The following is a 22967-nucleotide window of genomic DNA, read 5'->3' on the forward strand; positions in this document are numbered from 1 at the left end:
TACATCAAATTATACAAACTAGTATATACATGCAATGGCTGGGCCTGCGTGTAATTAGACCAAACCTTACGAAAGGAACTGTAATCATCCCTAAAATCAATAGAAACTTCATGGACGATAGATCTCTATAGAAGCATAAACATAATACATGGTACGACAGATAGAATAAGAATGAAGCTGCAGTGGGGAAGAACGCTGATAAAAAAAACATAAGAGAAGCAGAAGCAGTAACTACAGTCTGAATCCTGCTGGAAATAATCAAAGCTTAGCTGAGATTACTAGAATCAGATCCCATTATAGAACAACTACATGATATAGAAGTTCGAACTCACTGCTGTTATAAATACAGTGGTACAGTATACTTCTAAGGAAGTATTTTTGCGAAAAGAAGTCCATAGATGATTATAGAGTTTACATATAGCATAGCCGACCGACGTTGCAATGACTGTTAATATATATACATAGGGTTCCTAAGAATTACTCCGTGGTCGGGATGAAAGAAAAGATAAGAGAGTTCTGCAGGCTCAAGTGGCTGCTGTTTCAGTGACATGTTTTGCTTCAAGCATTTTCTCATATTCTTCTATGGATTTAAAGAGTTCTGAGAAGTTTCCTTTCCCGAATCCTCCACAGCCACCCTTCTGGTAAAGGGTTCCTTCTTCATCTTTGAGCATGCACCCTATTCTCTGAATTATCTCAATAAATATAGTTGGCCTGCATAGATGATAGAAGACCCAGATATAAGATTATGGAACAAATCCACCCACATTTGCACATCCATGATATATTGGACTACATTTACGTCACATGGGTCCTCCTTCCATCATACTTCCAATTAGTATTTTCATTTAATGGAGTGCGTAAACCTAGTTGCTATAAGATTCTGTTAGGAAATTGATAAAAACACTCTCAGAAAAGGAATTCGAACTCCGGATCAATGCTCCAACTAAAGAGCTCTGGAGCTCAAAAGGAGGTACTTATTAAGTATTAATGGGGAACTTTATTTACAAAACTAACAAACTTCATTTAGATTACATCGAAATATATATAGGGATAATTACGTTTGCACCCCCTCACCTAGTCTTTTTACACAAACCACCCTTGTCTTTTGAAAAATTACAGAAACCACCCCTGACAGCCTTTAAAATCCAAAAATACCCCTGTTGACTAAGTCAACCTTTAAAATAATTTTTCAAGGACATAGATGCCCTTAGGGATGTTACAATGTAATATTTATGAAGATGAGTAATATCACCCCATATAGTTTTTTTATTATGTATACTAATTTTTCATTTAAATATAAATTATTTTATTAACCTTTTTTATTGAATCTCTATATAACATTGCACCTTTTAATAATTAAAATATTAAATTATTTAATTAATATATGAATTATCCCTTAGTAAAATTATTAAAAATTAAAAGATTACATATTCTCTATTTTTATTTATAACTAAACTTTACCAAAAATAAAATAAAAAATAATTTACGTATTTTATATAAATCATATTAGAATTAATAAAATAAATAATTTATTTGTTAAATAGATATTTTAAATTATTAAATTATTTATTTTAAAAAAATTATCCCTTCTTCCCAACCGCACCGCCATGCCCACCCAAACCCCATTTTATTAAAATATCTTTTTAACAAATAAATAAATTTATTTTATTAATTCTAATTAGATTTATATAAAATACATAAATTATTTTTAAATTGCATTTTAGTAAAACTTATTTATAAATAAAAATAGAGGATAACTAATCTTTTAATTTATAATTTCAAATAATTTATACAAGTGTGATAATTTTTTTAAACTTATAATCTATTAACTAATTTTATTTATATATTAATTGAATAATTTAATATTTTAATTATTAAAAGTTGCAATTTATATAGAGATTCAATAAAAAAAAAGTTAATAAAATAATTTAAATTTAAATTAATAATTTGTATAAATAATAAAAAGTTATATCTGGGGTCATATTACTTATCTTCATAAATATTACGTTGATACCCCTTCTACCTTCTGATAATTACAAAAACACCCCAAGGGCATTTCTATTCTTGAAAAACTATTTTAAAGATTGACCTAGTCATCAGGCGCATTTTTGGGTTTTAAAGGCTGTCAGAGGTGGTTTCTGTAATTTTTCAAAAGGCAGGGATGGATTGTGTGAAAAGGCAATAGGTGAGGGGTTGTAAATGTAATTATCCCATATATAACATTTCTTACAGTTTGCTATTCCCCTTCCATGCACTTACTTTTCCCACTACTATGTAACACAAGAATCAGTATGCCACAAAAAGCTCACTGATGCAAAAGATGTCTGGAAGCACAAATATCTGACATCAATTATATGCTCAAATTTTGAGAATGGTCAATAGTTGAATGGTGATTTTAGATGAATCTATTGGGGCCTCAGGCTGAGAGGTTCTCCTAGTTTATCACACGAGATGATAAACCCCTACAACTGCATTATTAGGTCTCCTAGAGAAGGTGCTCTAAGAGATTGATAATGAGTCCCGGAGTTTCAACAGTGAAATAGAACCCAAAAGAAAAGGCAATAATAACAAATATAAAGATGATATTACGATTGGGAAAGAAAATTATAAACTTTCTAAACCAAGTTAACATAATATAGTCATTCCGAATAATATGAAATGTACCAGTTAAGATTGGATTAGTGAGAATAAAAAGTAGTTTGAGGTGAACAATAGAAGAGACTAGAAGCTCCAATTTACCTTTTTTTGTGCAAGGCAGTTGATTTGCTTTCATTTTTAACAAGCTCAATAATGGGAATACAATCCACTTACTTGTGGTAAGCTCAAAGATCCAAGTTGAAAGGATGAAAAGTTGGTTAAGCATCTAAACAGAACATGGTTAACAAAGAGTAAAGTCCATACAGACTAGGACACGGTTAAAGATGCAAAGAGAACTCCCAGGGATCACATGTCAGAAATGCAGGATATCAAGCCAGGGTCACTGGAAAGGAATTCCAGTTTCGTGTGCAAAGAAACATCATGTCGGATAATGCCCTTCCACACGATTAGCACCAGGCTACACCACTGGCCGCATATAAGACCTGCAGAGTACTTGAAATCCACATCAATAAACTAAAGCCAGTTATCTTTCGTTTTCCCAGGATGATTGTGGAAGTTAAAAATGAAAAAGTGCACTCTCTCTTATTTCCCTTTTGTCCCAATGAAATCAACAAAAACCAAGTCCGCACTCATTCAGCCAATCATAGAGTAGGTGCCGAGTCACTTGCCATTTGTATACTTACAAGCAAGTCATAAAGGAGAATGAAACACCAGTAAAGAATTTATCTCGTTTTCTGGTATTTCTAATGAAAGAGGTAGAGTAACATACTGTCTCACTTATACTCATGAAAATGCGCAAGTAAACATCCGTCTACTTTAGACAGAGGAGAGCTACTCTACCAGCAGATTACTGCACTAAAGAGACCAAAATAAAAAAAAAGAAATGTTTGAAGTGCAACCCAGAGGTGACCAATCCAATTACATTTAACAAAACAATCTCACAGGAGTAAGCAACTGGATAACGGGTGATTATGTTAATAAAATACATAGATAAACTCCAGCCTTATGTAGTTAGCCCTTCAAGAATTGACCGGCTAAAGAATCCTACTACCCTTTAATTCACAAATTTTTTTACCTTATATAAGATAATCAAGAATCAGGCCAAATATATTTCACAGATAATTGCACTCCAATGCAGTTATTTGTCATCCAACCAAACTAGATTGAATTGGAAACAGTATTACTTAACCTATTTTAAATATCCAGTTGAATGTCGAAACAACTCATACGTTGTCTCCCCACCTTACTATCACAGTCAAGAAATTCCATTCTCTTACTCCATTGCTTGTTCTAAAATACTGACAACAAATGGCACAAGCAAGAAACTAACTTCAAATCCCAGAAACACAGATAAAATATAAACAACTTCAACTACTACAAGGGACAAATAATTAGCCATCATAAGTTTTGAATATACCTGTCCCCCACAGGCTTGGTGAAAATCTGGAGCAAAGTCCCCTGATCATCTCTGTCCACCAAGATCCCCAACTTCTCACACTCCTGAATTTGCTCATCAGTAAGCACATCTCCAGCCCTACTCTTTAAATTCTTGTAATAAGTAGGAGGCGGCGAAGGCATAAACTCGAAGCCACCGATCCCACTCCTCTTCCTCATTTCCCTCAATGTCCTAAAGATATCCTCACTCACCAATGCCAAATGCTGCACTCCCGACCCTTCATTGTGCTCCAAATAAGTCTGTATTTGGCTCTTCCTCTTCGTCCCATAAACCGGTTCGTTCAAAGGAAACAACACATTCTCGTTGTTATTTGCCAAAACCACCGAATTCAGCCCACTCTCTGCCGTCCCCACATCCTCCGCAGTAAATTCAGCAAATTCATGAAACCCGGTGAACTCCTTCAAGTAATTGACTACCGGCCCAAGCTCAGGCACATTTCCTACGGCATGATCAAGCCTCCTAATCCCATAATCCAACTCTTGATAAGACATTTCATTATCCACAGGCTCAAAACCCGGCAAAAATCCTGTCCCATCATCGCCACAGCTCACAAAACGCAATACGGAATCTCCATATAAATGCACTTCAGCAATGGCAGTCTTGTTATCGGACAAAAGAATCGGCGGCGATATGGGTTTGGCCCCCCGGGAAACGGAGGCAGAGTAAGCTGAAAAGGCCGATTCGACCTGAATAGCTACGGCACGAACCGCGAGGCCGTGCGAAGAAGTGAAAGAGCGGTGGACGGGGAAGGAGAAACTGGGGATGGCGGCTGAGGAGGAGATTGAGATGGAAGGGGAGTACGGCGCGGTGAAGACGAAGTTGAGTTGGCCTGAGCGGAGGAGATAGGAGGCGTGGGCGGAGTTTCCGGTGGAGAGGTCGGATTTGGCTACCAGCGGCATTCCGAGGCCCCAGGAGAAGCGCTTGGCGGTGTTAATGGCGTCGCCGCACCAGAACTCCACGTGGTGGAAGCGATGCACAGGGAAGTGGTCGGACTTGGGGTTGGTCCGAATGAAATTCTTGAAGCCCACCAGCTTAAATTCTGCATGAGCAGCTGCAGACTCGGACTCGGCCGCAGCCCCGGCGGGGGAGCTGGCGGTGGCGGTGGTAGTTATTGGTTCTTTACCCATTGTAGCTTTGGTCTTTAGCGGTAGAGTTACTATGCGGTGGCGGATGCGTCGGTGTTGGTGGTGGTGGTGGTGGTGGTGGCGAGTTGTTGCATTTAGAGAGAGAAGATGAGAGGAGAGCGAGAGAGTGCTACTGCTCATAAGCAGTTGTTTACCACTTGCTCACTTCTCTTCTTCATTTATCTCCATTATACGGTTCTGGAAACGAAATTTGGGTTAATTACAATTAAACCCCTCTAGAAATATTTTGAAATTCTCATTTATAATTGTACAAAAAATTTAGACAAAAAATGTTAATTTTAAAAAAATATTAATGTGCATAAAAATAGGTTAGCCCAAAGAGACTCAAAAGATCCAAAAAAAGAAAAAAACAAGAGGCTTGTAACATCTTAGGAGGCCCAAATCATGAGAGGTTCAAATCATAAGAGGGCCCAAAAACACTCGATAGGCGGTCTTGACAAGTGCCCCGTAGAAAGTAGACAAGCGGATGGCCTGTTAGAAAAAGAAATTACTTGAACTCTGATTATATTTAGCTACATTTTCAAATTTGAACTTTTGGGGAAAAAAAAGATAAAGCATCATGCCGATGGCGTTTAATTCAGGGGTTTAATACAATTTACTTTCCTGTAATATTATAAATGAGCAATTTATTCTTTCCCATAAAAAAAATAATAACAATTTACCTCCCTGTAAAAACACAAGATGGTAAATTCTTGTAATTTTAAAAAATACAGAGAGATAATTCGCTATTTTTTCTTTCTATAGGAAGGTAATTTGCTCATTTGCGATATCAAAATGGTGTTGTTTGCACTTTTCGCCTTTGACTTAGTTGGCAAAATTGACACTGCGTAACCAAAATATAATTCGAATACCATTAATATATGGATATCGATCTATTTTAATAATAGTTATTGGTTAGATATATATTTTTTGTGGCAAGCTGAGTAGCTTCCTAGCTGCCTTCCTCTATAGCCTAAACTTTCTAACTAGTTGAATAGTTAGGTGGTATAGTTGGATGAGTGTTCTATGCACGATTCCTTTGCTGTTTACATTAATATTTATCTGTTGCATCTGTCTTTCGCTCACCCCATTCACTTTGACATTGGTGAGTGTGTATTGATTATTGATGATTAAATATATAATATAATTATAATTCATTTTTTAAATAAAATTAAAAAAATCAAATTAAAACTCAAGCACAATTAAATTTTCAAATTTTAAAATCATTCTACCACCTTGATTTCAATTTACCACCAAAAAATAAGGGTAAATTGAACAATCTCTTCTGAGATTTGACATAATCAGAAATATTTTCTCATTGTTTGAAAAACTACGGGTATCCCCTAATATTTGATGAAATTATGCAATTTTTAGATGGAGGTATGAAATTATAAATTATGCCCCTATAGTATTTTTTCTCTTTTCTTTAAAAAAAAATAAAAATTAGTAAAGAAATTGGACGATGCGGATGAAAAAAATCCACTCAACCAATAAAATAATTAAAAAATTTAGAAAGGAATAAAATTATAATTATGAATCCACAATGGCATTTTGGTTAGTTCACCACTAAAAGTGAATAGAAACCTAAGGAAGAATAACATAATGGGTTCATTGTTAGATGGTCATTAAGATCAAGAGGATATTGGTAATTTTTCAAAATAACGTGGTATTCGTAATTTTGTGTCAAATTTAAAAAAAATAGTTGTAATTTACAAAAAAAAAAAAAAACAAATGAAGAAATGAACCATCCCTTGCTTCTTCACAACATTGGTATTCTCCCACTCCTTGAAGAAATTTATCATCCATTTCCTTATCAAAAAGATGAGAGATATTAATTGACATCTACAAAAATCATTTTCGAAATTCTTTTCTTTTTCCTTTCACTAAAAAAAAATAATAATTTTTATAATTTCATTTCCCTCTATTGGCACAAATTGGGTACTCAAACCAACGGGATCATCTTCACTCCACACTAAATTATATTTACCTAAAATATATAGCAAATTCGTACTAATATGTATAATTGCACACGAAAATTATCGTATCTTATTATACGATTGATATACAGATTAAAAATAATATCAAAATGAGTATTACTTACCTATTAAGTGTCCAATTAAAAAACACTCTTACATGTTAAATATGTGAAACGAAATGATCAGATAGATCACAGAAAAAGACAAGATTCTTATATAAATTATGTTCTTTGAATTAAATTATCTATATTATTATTAAAAAAAATTATTATACCATTTTTTGAATACTCAAATTTACCATTTATTTCATTTGTTCCTTTAAGAATAGTTTGATCAAATTAATTATTACAATAGTTTTTAATAATTTCATATTTTTTTTTGTGTTAACTACCTATTACTTCATTTTTCTTTCACACTTTATTTCTCCATATTTATAATAATTTATAATTACTCTTTTGATAAATTTCTTTCTTTAATCATCTCAAAACAAAATTTCTTTATATGCTGACGGAAACAGCTGCAATGATGGCTGGTATATATAGAAATGTAGAGAATGAGTTTAGATAGAGTTGAGTTATAGGGGTGGAGACATAGAGACGTGGAAAGATGTGAAGCAGGGGTGATGGATAGAATCGATCATAAGATAATTGATAAGCTGTAGGAGGTTTTTGTAGGCAAACCAAACACGGGACGAGTTCCGGGTCATAAACGGAAGTTCGCCATCTTTAACAGGAAATCTAGATAGGTAATAACAATATTGATTCCAATTTTTTTTTTAAAAAAAAAAAAATATTTGGCTGGTTACTTGAATTGCCCACGGTGCAGTTTTTAAACCTACTTTTAAATTGAACTCCCATTGACAATTTTATAGAATAATTTTTAAAATTGTCACTTTTAAAACAGAAAACAAAGTGCGATTTCTGACAATTTGGTGGTTTTGATATTTATAACAAAATAAGACGATGATACTAACAAAAATCAAGAAATAAATATTTATAAGATACTTTAAAGTATACAAAATTATTTATTATATGTACGTAAGAACGACATACCACAACGACTAATAAAATAAAAAAATAGTTCGAATAACAAAATTCTACCACCAAATGACCCAATAAATATTTTAATTTTACATATCTGGAACAGGTTGATACGAGTAAAATGTGAAAGTACCCTAAATTGAATAAAACAATATGTAGAACGCGACTTCACATCCCACAAGGAAGAATTACCTCAAAACTACATGCTGATACCATAGATATCAGCAAAGAAACATACATTTTCCTTAGAGATAGCTAATAACATTCAATATCGTTACGATGCACATACGTTCATACACAAACTTTATTTACAACATACCGTAGACGGAATCATCCATGTCTTCTGGATTCTCAAATGCTGTAATGTGCTTCCTAAATGAAGACGCAGCTTCTTCCCTCTCATCCAGCTGCCCCAACTTGTTGTAGACAATGGCCATCAAGTAGAACGCTTCCGCTGCTAACTCATTATACTGTTTACAAGCATTACTATGTTAGTAGTCGAAAATATGAATTATATTGTTACGGAAGCAGCATGAAACCCAGATTAGTTCATGTTGGTTTTAGAATGTGATCTGCAAAGTGAAGTTATTTGATGAGAATAGCACAACACTTCCCCAATAAATCCCAAGAGATTTTGTAGCACTTAAGCATGAAGGACTGAATGGCAGACGAAACCAAATCTCTAGTTTCGACTTTGAATTGGATTTTGATTAGAGGTTCCAACAGAAGAATTATTGGAACGTAATTTAACAGCCAACACATCTTGGGCCCGACATATATGCATAAATTTCATCTAACAAGTTTAAGAGATTGACCAACCTCCAAGAGTTGAAGTTCTTCTGAAGCTTGTCTTAAAGGTTCTAGCACCATCTCTGGACTGTCTGAAACTATTGAAAGAAAAAAAAGATAAGGAAAAAAGTTGCATGTTTAAGATCCTAAGAAAAGCAGAATTGAAGAACAGGTGTAGTAAATTCTCGATGTCTTGCAATGCAAACCATTGTTCCAATTGTTAATGAAGATATCTAGTAGTTCAACTCTTGTGACCCAATAAGCGGAAACCCAATTACATGCGGGAATAGAAGTCAGCTTCTTAGTATTTGAATGCAGAATGAAGGTAGAAAGCGTGAAATTACCTGAAAAGCTTGGATCCGCTAAATAGCATTTTGCCTCTGTTATAAATGCGCGAGACCGGAGCTCCAGTCCACCATGACCAAGAAGTACCGGGAAAGAGCTGTGTAGAAGGGCCAAAGCCTTTTTCGCATGATTTGATCCAAGAGAGAGCCATAGCTCAGCCAGTGTTAGTGTTGCGGAGGCTTTAAGAAGATCCAAGTTAAATGACTGACAAAAGGAAATGCAAGCCAGAGCATATGGAATTCCTAAAACAGCATTGCCTGACCTCTGAAACCGATAAAAAGGAAAAACTGAATCTCAGCAAAGGAAAATACATCAGATGCAGTAAAAACAATGCTGCCCCAGCACTAGAATCTTCCTCAACATAAGCTGTTCAATTGGAGGTATTACCAACAAATAACTTGCATGCTCAATGAAATTAATGTAGATAGAATCACAATCAACAAAAATCATGTCCCACCAGCAATTGAAGTCACTTCTTTATCCCCATATGTGAGAATCAATTTTGATAGAGGGTTCTAGTACCATCCAGTTTTAAGTACCTTGTATATCTCAGCCAGCAAGAGAAGAACAGTGGCGTTTTTAACTTGCAAGTTAAACTTATAACAGGTGCAGAATAGAGAGTGTGCAACAGCTGCGGCCTGCAAGAACAACTCACGTAGAAATCAAATTGACAAATGAATCAGTTAACTCGGATACTCTTAAAAGGCAAAGACTAACAGAATAATAGTACTCATTTGTCTTTTTCGAGAGCTGATCTCACACACAGTCGTAAAAGAATGCAACAGGACCAACTTTCTCCCAATCCAAAACCCTGACTTAATACACACACCTTTGGTGGTTTCCAGAGACCTCTCTAATTCAGACTAATAAGAACTGACAGGAGAAAGTCACCCAAGTTCTATGATCCAGTGTACACTAACTCCCCCACTCCCAGAAAAGAGACAGAGGAATAGACTATCTTATAGCACCTTCTTTATGAGTTCCATAATTTGTTTTTATTATCATGCGAGCTTTCATATCTTGCCTCTCTTTTGCCATTTCTTCGCACCAAGTCCTCAATGGACAATGACATTGCATCAAATTGCCACCTTTCACTGAATGGACTTGTTTCTGAATACATTGAATCCATATTACACAATTGCAACGCTTCATAATCCTCCCCCATTTTTCAACCTGAAGAATCGTCCCATCTCCACAGATTACTACCCGTACCCATTCTCACTCGTCCCAATTCATAAAAATACTGAAGCTTCAACGTCGCGTGGGGGCAGAGCAGGCAGAGGTTGGGAGAATACTTCAACAGGGTTCTGATGGAAATACAAATGCAGAAAGTCCAAATTTTTCTCAGTTTCCTGAACTTTTCGAGTTTGAACTAAGAAATTATACATTAGTATTCAATTGTATGCATGGGTATCATAACATGAAGCACCAACCAAAAATCCAAAATAAGCAATATTCGAGATTTCTCATTTATTTTATGGAACATAAATATCAGGAAGATTCTCTTTACCTGGCTATACTGGTTGGCAGAAAGCAATGTCCGAGCATGACGGAGACTAGCTTCCGTCTTTAACTCCATGTCCACACCACTTACACAAGAGGCCAAAACACCAAGCTCATCACAGAATTGCTGAGCAAGTTTTAAGTGCCCCCTGGGGAAGTGAAAAAACAAAGACACAGTGAGCTATCTCTATGAAGTATGTACCCATTGGATAATAAATAGGGTAAATTACATCCGAACCCCCCCAGGTTTGCGTTAATTATAAATGCATCCATGTTATGTTAAAAATTACAATTACTCTAATGTGAGGTTTATTTTGTCTTACCCACTAGGGTTCCATCTAGTGACCGGTCACGTCTCCAAAGTAATCTTCGAGTCGATGGATAGAGAAAGAGACAAGGGTGAACTCAGCTGGCGATAATGGCCAGAACGTGAGTGAATTGGTAAGAAAGAGGAGAAACAAGAGTGAGGGTTTGTTCGGAAGAACATCAGTCTGACGGTATTTGAGCACCAATTCTTGAGTTGATATGTCACTAAGAGCTGTTTTATCTTTTCAAAGATATGTTTTCTTTTCAATTTTCCTTTTCTGGCAGATATAATTTACTATAATAAATATTGAAGGTACTGTAAGGTCTGTACCTATGTAAGGCACACTCATGTAGCACCTGCAGCTTCACTAGCAGTATTCTGGACCTTGAAACACACATAAACTTCTTTTCTGCTATTCTCATAGCAGCAAAAGCATCTGTCAATATTGCAAACATAGAATGGAATATAAGTAAAGGGAAGAGAAGATTATAATAAGAGTGTATCAGCATGCATTCCTGGGGAAATACGAAAGAGAGGGGAGTGTCTTGGAATTATTGTCATGTTTTTTCATCATTCCACTTCTGGCTGTGGTTGGGAGGGACAAGGACCTAAGTCATATCAGCATAGCTATGTTCCTACAAGGCCTCAGAGAGAATCCTACTTCTTCACAAGTCATTTATCCAGAAAACCGCGTGCAAAATATGGCTATTTATTTGCTATTATAGCATTGAGAATGAAAAGGTAAAAAAGAAAGAAACTACCAAGCAGATGGCACAAACTATCTACCTGAAACTTTGATCAATAATAAAGTACAGTGAGCAGACACGGTTGACAAAGAATGAATCTGTAATCCTTGTTCACAGTCTTTTTCTGCACACTCTGTATTAAGTAAGATAGCCTAACTTCATTCTCGTTGCCACTATGCATTCAACATTGAGCTAGCCTTTATCTTTTCACGTAAATTATTCCTGGTGCAGCAAATAAAGAAGCAAAAGGCCATCTTGGAAAAGAGAAAATTGCAGCAATCACAGATTTAATAGGATTCTAGAAAACAGATACTGTGGTTCTTCCCTTCAATTAAAACATAACAAATTCAGAGATCAGCACAACTATTTAGCAGCATTAAGGTAAATTCAGAGATAAACAGCAAAAAGTAGTTATGCTAATAGACGCCAATGCAGCCAGCTAGCATCAGGAATAATGATTACATGTAATGAAAACACACACAATTCATAGAGAGAACGATGACATATATTACCCAACCTTTGTATCCTTTATACACAGCCAAATGTTGGATGAGCTTGGAGTATGCTAATGCAGCATCCGATAAACTGCAGAACAGCAGATGCTAGTTTCTTAGATGGTGATATTCAGTAGCAGACAAGTGATAGGGATGAATATAACAGTAAGCAGCAGCAGGTAAAAACCAAAAAGACTCTGGACAGTGTGCAATTACCTTGAAGAATCTGCAAAGCAAGTTGCAAATACCAGTGCATTTATTCGAGCTAGAGGAGCACTGGATGATAAAGATGAAGAAGGATGAGAAAATCACAACAGACGAGATAATGCAACAAATAAAAAGAGAGTATTGCAGATTACAAATGGAGATAATGCCACTTAATGCAATGATCACTAACACTTTTTGCCATTAATTTTTGCTATATAACAGAAAAGGCAGTGAAAGTGACAAGAATTTTGTCCGCAATGTCTAGGAATGAGAATAATCAATTTTTCTATAACCAATGCAGCTGTAATACAGTATGTCATAAGTGGTTTGGTGATGGTGCAAATCAAGATACCATGTAGACAACCAAGGAATTCAAGATATTATGCTACAAGCTAAAAGTCAATAAAATATCCAGGCACTAAACATACACTGTGCATCTTAGAAAGAAAAATAAAAAGCAACAGGCATGATTGAAAAGATCAACCAAGGTGATAAATATATGCATACATACAAACACAAATCAACCCAGTACTGAATGGTGCTTGAGCCACAAGTGGAACTTATCATATCTGGGAACCTGTGTTCTGATTTTTCTTGAGTCGTTTTTTGATCAAATTATTCGCCCTTTTACCACAATATACTTAACAATGGTGAAGAACAAATTAAAGGCATAGATCTCAACAACACAAGAGGCAGAACAACGTAGTATAGCAGCAGTTAACAGAGATATGTTGACAATTAGAGTAGCAAGATCCTTGTTCCAAAGGGGTTATCTCTGATATCACGTGTTACAATTCTGATACAATTAGATTTTTCCAGAATGGTGCCCTTTTAATTAACAAATCGACGAAGCTGTCCCATGAAGACAGGCAATCTCAGGGCTAGTTCAAACAACAGTTTCATATGTGTATGACAAAGACGATCCAACAAACTAATTCAAGCAACTCCCTCTACCAAATTATCTTCCTACACTCACAATTACACTCAAAGGAAAAAGTTAAAAGAAAAACAGAAAGGAAGTTTTTTTCTCAATTCTTTCCCCATTAAAGAATACACGTTAAATATTAACATATATATGCATATTAGCACATATGGAAATAACATGTATAAAAGTGTATAAATGTACATAAACAAACAAATGCTGGTTTCCTAATTGAAGGGCATGAAAAAATTGTGTCCAACTTCAAGTACTAATAATATAGAAGGAATCCCAAATAGATCACCTGCCATACATCTCCCATGAACTAGCACGAACCAAATAGGAAGACCCTAGTAACTGTAAAACTGATCCAGGAATAGAACTTGGCTGTGCAATAAATTCGAAAGCATCGGAACAGCTCTCCGTATCATTTTCTTGAGCAAAAATCAATGAGGCTGTCGGTTTTTTCAAACTTCTCAGCCACGCTGTGCAGAAAGCACCATCAGTGGTCATTAATGAACTTTCCTCACCAAACTCATTAATTAGATGAGAACTCGACCATAACTCCTGCAACAAAGAATGACAACAGTTTAAAAAAGGGGCGCATTATTTCTATTGAGAAGTTTCAACTGAAGAGCCTAAGCATTGAATCTCCAAGCCAACGAACCTTGTAAACACTGGCAGGGTGCGTTCTAAGCTTCATGGAAGCCTTCGGGCCAAAAGAAAGCAGTGGTCTTTGAACATGCTGCAAATCAAAATAGTGCAACTTAGATATCTTTTCCCGCCAACAAAGACCAAGAAAAATTACTGAGCAATTAAAGGAAAACTTTATTCTTCCATTAGATGAACCCAATACCAACCTCACATTCTTTACAATTTTGCATAAAGACCCATGACAAAATTAGTAACAAGATGCATAACTCAATGCAGCAATTTAAACAAAGTTAGCATTAGAAATTAAGATTAACTATCCCCATCAAGATATATGACAACTCTACAAAAATATCCATGAAACATCATAGATCACCTCAACATTGTTGAGCTGTAGGCAACTGGAAAAAAAATGCTAAAATTTGTGTTGATAAATAGAAGCAATGAAGATGTCACAAACATTCTTTCTTCCTCAAACTGATATGCAGCGAGGAATTACAATTTCAACAGTTACATGCAAATACATGCATCTTATCCCATCTAAGAAGTGTCCCATCCGTCCATGAATCCATTTAGGAGTAGCTCCCACACCAACTATAAAGATTGGTCAACCTCCTAGCTGTGTTAAATAATATCTGGCACACCACAATGTTTTACCCCATGCTGCCAAAATGATAACTTAGGCCTTAGAAACCAGTTGCTGCTTCCTTCCTCAAATCGGGTGATAAGTGGTGGCAACAAAATCCCAAAGACAGCTTCTAATAAAATTCGAAGTTAATGAAATCCATGGGTTCGTCTTACTTTTTACTACATTCATTTGCCAACTCAAGCATCATGTTTCCGGCCAACATTACAAAAGTGAAGAGACCATCCAAGGCACTAGCAACATTTCATATGACTGGAGATGGCAAATTATCAGAACCACTTTTTAATAATATCCCATGACAAACTGATACTTTGTCACACCCCACTTCTAATTCAGATCAAACTATCCAATCAAGTTTAAAAGCACGAATTATTCAGTCATAATATCAGCTTTGAAAATATCCCATGATAAACTGATACTTTATCACATCCCACTTCTAATTCATATCGAACTATCCAGTGAAATTAAAAAACACGAAAATAACCAAAGAATTTATATTAATACAATCCAAACAACAAGAAATGAATTCTCACCATTATGTCATATTTAGCAATTTCAAGATGAATAGATGCCACCAGTCGCTTCAACTTTAGACTTTCAGCTCTCTTTAAGGATCTCCTTAAGAGCACAAACAATTGTTGCTGCACGGACAATGAAGTGCCTATACCAGCAACTGGCCAGCATGAGGAGCCAATAATTCCAGAGGTCTTTGATACTCCTATTTCAGCCAAGAGGTTAGAAATTGCCGCCAATGTGTATGCAAGACATGTGTCATCACTGTACTGCACAATTGAGACAAAATCAGAAAATAAGAATCACTGCTTCAATAAAGAAAAATATATACATATATATACATACACGTGAGTGAGAATATCCATCAGATTATGAATCCATGTTCACATGGATTAAACTAAAAGTAACTAACGGAAGGACACACAAATGAAGATGCCAATTCCAGCTTACAAGTTTAGCCTAGAGAGAGAAAAGCAGAAAAAGGAATAAAAAGTTTAAAATCAGTAACAATGGCTTTATACTTCTCTGTTTCAATATTAATTGTGTGGCAGTGGCTTGGCCTTTTACCAGCATATCTCGTTTAGCTCTACCATTACTCAAGTGGCTAATTTAAACTTTTAGAAATTATGAAAAGGATAAGAAGAAGTAAAACATTGCTTGCAACCCTCAATGTCCAAAAGCATCTGACCACCAGTTTCATTCCCTGGAATGGGTAAATAGGATATAGCATCACAGGAGTTGAATTAAGTAAACAGAAAAGGGATCCTCAAAATTTTATCCAGTTACATGATGCATAATATCGCAATCCTAATCACTTGAAGGGTATTAAAAAGGTTACAAGTTACAGCACTAGAGCTGTTGAAACCAACTGACTGCAACCATAAGTTTGGTCTATGCCAGAGAGTGGATACTGAACCACATTTATAGTTTGGCAATATTATGAATTGTCAATTAGAATGAGTGACTATATTCTCTAGTCTCAGGAATTCAAGTCTGTCACTGGTTATCAAACAAATGCACATCCTATCTACCTTCATTATGAGTTGGTAGATTATTCATACTGTTTTAGGTGTGTATAGACTCTAGACCATCTGGCAACAAGTTGATCTCAGTGAGGAGTTAGCTTCAAATAGCTTTTAAAAGGGATCCCTCTATTGGTGTTGTGAAACTTGGTTTCATCAAAATAACAAATTCCAACAGGTCAAACACACGAAAATCCAATGTTGTACAAGCTTTAACGACTTAAGCGAATCACAGCTTGGGTATCTCAATCAGAGCAGCCCCTAAAGCTTCTTATTGGAGATACATTGTTTAGCACCCACTCAACATTAATAACCACTTCAATGTATCCGACAAATTTGCTTTATTTTTTATGTTCATAGGCTGAAAATTACCTAAAATTCTCCTGCTCAATAGAAGATGCAGTAGTCTACAAACATTATATTTGATTCTTTGTAGTTCAGCATTGACTTTATTTGCATGTATATTGACTTACTCAACCCAAAACAATCAGTTGGGCAGAGATAAAAGATATTTCCTAAGAATACATCCAACAATAAGCTCACTCCAAATCATAAAAAAAAAAAGTGAGAATAAATAAAGGATTCAATTACAGTCAAATATGAATATAAGGTTGCACCTGCTGAGAAACTCGAACCGCTTCCGTTAAGACCTGAGCATGTGGCAAGAGAAATTAGTGAGGTTGTATACAGAAGGATAGATCCTCAAAAATGAGAATAGACCACAGGCTGACACTCAAAATATAAGCAGCAAGAAAGAAAAAATAGCAGAAGATGAGCAAACAGGTATGGAGGTGATTGACATCCATATGCTTACTTCCAAAGCTTGCTTTGGGTGCCCTAAGTGAAAATGCATCATTCCTAAACATAATAAAGCAATTTCATATCTTCCAAAGCTACTGCATCCAGATGGAGGGGAGACACATTCAACTCCTTCTGTCCCTGCACTTTATCATGAATACTCAGATAAGGTGATTGCTAATGATATTCAAAGATCCAGAAATCGATATGTTCAATAAATAGGTTTAATACATCACAGTAGCTTATTACAGCTAGAAGTCCAATCATGTAGGTGCATAGGTGAACTTCCGTGTGTATATGCTTACACAAGGCACTAAGGAGATTTCACCATTTGAAAAGTGGTGATTGAACATTATGATTTATTTCAACGACACAATCCCCTCAAAATTCACAAACCTCAATAGAATAAATTAACAGATTAGTTAAAGTCATTTACGGAGTTCAACTGCACTCACAGAAATTGAACACTAAAAGTGAGAAGGACTTGATCATTCTGAAGCACAATTGGTCAACAAAGATGTTTGGTTGTTTAAGATAGAAATAATAATAGAAAGAATATACAAGACTAGTTTGATAATCTAGTCAATGACAACACAGCCACCGATTTGCAGAAAGCTAAACTGGTGCTTGATAAGATCGTCATTTTAAGTTTTTCAACTGAAAAAGGAAGAAAACAACTTAAATGTCTCAATCATTTCTTTGCATTACTGGTAAATTGAATTTAGTATATAAACAATGAAAAGCATTAGTTTACGTGGCACTACATGAGATAAATATAATGTGATGTTCAACACTAGCCTGTTCAATCACGACCTCAAGAACATGAAGCACCTCAGACGTAGCAAATTAGTAAAGCCCATTTTATGTTTTTCTATTTTGCACCCACAAAAGCATCCCCATGTATTCTATCTCGCACTCAAATTAATGATGGGAGATTATTAAGGGATGGCTTGATAACATAACATTATTCCAATGTGGTTAGAAAAGATCCAGCAATTAATCATGGCATTATAAACTTTCTTTGCATTCTCAGCTGCTGTCAAGCTCGGATCACTATTTTGGTTGTTGCATTGCAACCAAGAACTTTCAATGTAGCACTTCCCTCCATCAAAATACTTTGATTTAGCAGGCCAATGTTATTCCTCTTATCTAGAATTTGTGAATATGACAACTGAAAATTCTGATAGATATAAAGCCAAGAGGGCCTCAAATTAATAAGTAGCCCATGTAATATATGACACATATTTATTTGGCTCTTTCTTCCTGCTATATTTCAAGTGACAGCACAGCTCCATTTAGTAGACGGAACAATGAAAGCATGAGATGGGTGCAAGTCTCTAAAGATGTGAACATTATAACTACAAAAATACTGTTTGGATATGAGGACAGAGATCAGGAAAAAAGAAGAAAAGTCCAACCGACCAGTAGCTTATTCCTCTCATTTGTTTCCACACAAGGAGCAGAAGAAATCAAAGGAAGGGAACGGTTTTGTTACACCAAGAATGTACTATTTTCGCACTTGATCCGGTTACAATTTCTCAGTCATCCTAATCAAACAAAAGAATCCATTTTTCATTAATCAGCCTCTCTTAAATTTCCTTAATGTTAGATTTACTTTATATGCTCCCGCTTCCACCAAAGTAACTAAATTGTCCATGGTTACAAATGTATATGAAGTAAAATCGAAGGAAGTCAGAAATTTAAGAATGGAGAGGAAAGATCATGATCAATGTATACCTGTAATCAAAATAACGGTGAAGGTTTTCCAATGCACCCGGATAGTCATCATGATAAAGGCTATTCAAATATCGCAAGTAGTGAACCTGCAATTAGAAAATGGAGACAAGAGCATTTTCAAAGTCCAGCTGAATTAATCACCCATCAAAAGATGTAGACAAGTTGAAATTGGATGAACCCGGGAAGTCCCAAACAAGCAACTCACTCGATGTAATTCGGGTGCCAATTGCTGAAGCTTTTTCAGTATAGATTCAAAAGCATTTAGGGGGAAGGAGCTTCCATGTCTGCCGCAAGAGTAAATGATTTCAATTCAATGGTTATGAAGTGAGATGATAAATAATATGTTTTTTTTTTCCACTGAGGTCAATAATTACAAAGTTTGATTGTTTGAAATATGATTGATTAAAAAGATCTAATTTAGATGTATCTGAAACCACAATCACTCACTTCTCAATAGCAACTGCTTGCTCCGAGAGGTAACCTTGTACCTGCCAGCTTGTATATAGGAAAGTTCCACCAAGGGCGCCCATATCTTTGGACATATCACTCGAAGACAATGCACCAGGGTAAACTTCTGCATTCATATCATTATGTTCCAGCGTAGGCCTTGGAGAGATACTAGTATCTATGTCAATCAGAATCACAATATCAAAGTTCATATCCTGGACTCTTATAGTTCAAAAGAAATCGCTGTTTGAGCCACAGGACCATAAGGAGTAAACACGGTCCCAGCTGCAAAGCTTCTCATCCAGTAAGGAAGAGAATAAAACTAAAGGATATTTAACAGTTAGAATCAAAAGGAAAAAGTATGACCCAACTATTGGAACATCCGAGCCACTACAAGGCATAACTATCCAGCTGTGTGGGAAATGCAGCCGCATAAACTAGATTTTAATGCAAGCCCAAGTACAGAAGTGATATATCCTTTTCACATTATGTACAAACATTTAAAGAAAAAAGATACCACAGAAGGAAGGGAAAAAAAAACGCATCAACCAAATATTTCCTCGAACTGAACAAAAGGAGAAAAAGGACAAGTAAAATAATTCAAAGTTATTGATGAATATTTCATCAGCTCCACAAGGATTAGAAGTGCTTTTAACCTGGGTAACACAAATATTCATTTCCAACAGGTCATACAGAAACTATCCTCAATAGAGGCATAGCTAACAACTTACATCTTTCCACACATATAAAAGTTGTTAGTCTGGTGACAATACCTTCAACTAGTTCTGGAAAATCTTTGGGAGCATGGCCCTGGGAAGGACTTCTTCCAATTCCCATTTTACTTTCTTCAAAATCTTCACTAACATTCTCATAAACAAAATTGTCCATCTCCATATTCTCAAATTCGAATGAGGGATTTGGATCATTTGTTGAATCATCCAAATGTGATAACTCATAAGGAGGGTACTCTCAAATTCGAATGAGGGATTTGGATCATTTGTTGAATCATCCAAATGTGATAACTCATAAGGAGGGTACCCTGAGATGGATTCCTTACAATATGTCCCTATATTTGTTAAAAGATGGCAGATACCCTGCAGAAACAAAATATTGTCAAGTCAATTTCCAAGTATCAACCTATCACAGAGTTGACATTAGCAGGTACTCACTCTTTAACCGTAATTACTTGTACCACTTCTCTAGGAACTTTGTAACCTCTCTTCTACTAATCACATCTAGTATCATGAATTTGAAAATTTGACTCGTTACAAAGGTATTATCAACACATGACAGTAAAAGCATTGAACGATTTGCTTTGATGCAATATATTTGCTCGTAGCATGGCAAGACATAAGACGGGCAGTTACCAGAACTTCCCAGGAAAAGTTGGAAAGCGTACTGGTTAAGTGATAGAAATGTGAAACAAATAATGTTCCTTTTTATGAATATTACTCATCTCCAAGAGCTTCGTCCAAACATATTCAGAATCTTTGTGGAAGATCGTGGTCTGTATATGTGCTGAGAGACACTGCCATGCTTGGCGGAATTGATTTGTGGAGCAGGTGACAGTAGGCTTTGGGGATCCGGCGGTGGAACGTTTTACTGAAATTAGTACTTAAATTATGACTTGAACACTTTTTTTTTCTCATCAACTGTATGACAGGAGGTCCTCGTCCTGCTTGCATATTTGTAATGCAAAAAGCAACATATGACACATCTCCCTTTTACATAAGTAAACTTATGAATTATATTAAACATGAACATGTTCAACTGAGGCAAAATGCTGTAAATAATTACCTCAAAAGACATCTGATTGAAGGCAAGCAAGCAACGCCGTATAAACATTCCAATAATACTATTAGGATCCAGCATTATCTGATCGTCATCCATAACATTAGCGTCAGAACCCCCAAGGATCCCTGATCAGAAACAAACACATTAAATCTAAAACACTTCCTTAAACACCGCAGTGCAGCTTCCAAATATAGGAATTATAGAAGAGTAAATCATGGCTGCCAGATACTGACTATAGTCATCTCAACACCAGCTACTAGTGCACTAACATCTTAATGTGAATGCCTTCGCTCTAGGGGGAGGGGGGGGGGGGAGGGGGGTTGTTACCGAAATTAAACAAGTCATCTGGTGAAGCCAATGACGAAAGCCTCCGCGTTAAATGATCACTCAACCAGTGATTCAGCAAGCCAGCAACTTCCCTCAATTGAGCAATCAACTCATCCAAAGTCGGCTCGAAAATCCCATCACATGCCTATATAATTCAGACAAAAGCCCCTAGATTACACATTTTGCAATTAAAATAAGACGGAGTGTGACAAGACTATCGACGGCATCCAAACCTTGGTGAGAGATAAGAGGAAAACGCCGAGACGGTTGTGATGGGAAACGGAGGAGAAAGGGAAGGGGATGGAGATTTGAGAAGGCGGCGCGTAGACTTGAACCAACACGCAGATAGAGAGCTTGTGAGGAGTGATCGCGAAGCTCGCCGGCGGCTTGGATATGGCCGCCATTGCTACAGAAAATCAAAACTCGGAATGCGCGGGTTTCCCTGTAGGGTTTTTTATTGGGGAAATTTTTAAAATAAAAATAAAAATTATAAAATTTTTATAATAAGGCAAAACTTCGACTTGAAAACGCGGTTCTGGCACACTTTCTTTTTTGAAAAAATAATAGTCAAAAGAACCGCTGATTGTCCTAGCGGCTATTCCTACCCCTTGAAAAATCTTTTGGCACTCCTTTCAAATATTGGTAGCAGTAATGTGGCTTTTTATTTTTATTAACTAATAGTAGCCGCGTGCATGCGGTTCTGGCGAGCAAAATTCTTTTTTTTTTTTTATTGTAAGTAATATAATTTTCACACTTCATTTATGTAACTATTGTTCGTTGTATAGTAAAAGTTAATTATTGCATAGTGGGAGTTATTATTATCTACTGTAATAGTGGTGTTATTGAGCAAAATATGATTATTGTAATAATTTATATTAAATATTGATATGGGCACGAATAATTGTAGTTGTAGTCGATTTTTATTTCAATTAATAATAGTTGATCGCTCTTATTTAAAAAGAATGGTAAGATACATGTGAAACTTATGAATAGGAATCAAAATGCCTTTTTTTTTTGGATAATATATTGTTATTCAAAGCTTTTTCGCTATGTTTGGTTTTTTTTTTTACAATTTTTGATACAAGATAAAACACACCTAATATTTGCCTCTTTGTTTTCACACCTTGTTTGTGTGTTTTTTAATTTTTGAACTTTCTATATATAATAGATATATCATATATACACACTTATATATATATGATATAAAAAAAACATGATTTGACAATGAATAGTAATTTTTGTTTTCAAAAAATACAACTAACATACAATATTTATATATATTTATATAAAAAATATATAAAATAGATATGATTTGTCAATGAATAGTGAGTTTTGTCTCACAAATTCCGAGAACAAGCATACACCACTTACTTTAAATTAACTCAAAAATAAATCCAAACATAAACTCTATTTCCAACATACACTTATTTATTTCTATTTTTTTCTCTATATCTCTAACATACAAAATAAATTACTCCAAAAATAAAACCAAACATAATGTATGTTTATCCTGATAAGCCATGCGAAG

General features: G+C 35.5%; 2 protein-coding genes across 2 annotated transcripts; both read right to left on the reverse strand.

The window, feature by feature from the left end:
• On the reverse strand, positions 247-5349 carry LOC105178724 (4-hydroxyphenylpyruvate dioxygenase). Its single transcript, XM_011102256.2, has 2 exons — positions 4016-5349; positions 247-711 (listed from the first exon to the last, which is right to left on the reverse strand). The coding sequence occupies exons 1-2, from the start codon at positions 5317-5319 to the stop codon at positions 525-527; spliced, it is 1491 nt and encodes a 496-aa protein (XP_011100558.1). The 5' UTR covers positions 5320-5349; the 3' UTR covers positions 247-524.
• Positions 8223-21927, reverse strand: LOC105178725 (anaphase-promoting complex subunit 5). The gene is made up of 21 exons (XM_020699338.1): positions 21673-21927; positions 21440-21584; positions 21116-21237; positions 20334-20412; positions 20092-20262; positions 19319-19496; positions 19077-19155; positions 18872-18957; positions 17151-17280; positions 16954-16986; positions 15335-15583; positions 14172-14249; positions 13809-14071; positions 12595-12654; positions 12402-12469; positions 11469-11574; positions 10839-10980; positions 9868-9966; positions 9328-9592; positions 9014-9081; positions 8223-8664 (listed from the first exon to the last, which is right to left on the reverse strand). Exons 1-21 carry the CDS (start codon positions 21841-21843, stop codon positions 8503-8505), a joined length of 2754 nt encoding a protein of 917 aa, XP_020554997.1. The 5' UTR covers positions 21844-21927; the 3' UTR covers positions 8223-8502.

This window comes from Sesamum indicum, linkage group LG16 (assembly GCF_000512975.1).
Source record: "Sesamum indicum cultivar Zhongzhi No. 13 linkage group LG16, S_indicum_v1.0, whole genome shotgun sequence".
In the NCBI taxonomy this organism is placed as follows: domain Eukaryota; kingdom Viridiplantae; phylum Streptophyta; class Magnoliopsida; order Lamiales; family Pedaliaceae; genus Sesamum; species Sesamum indicum.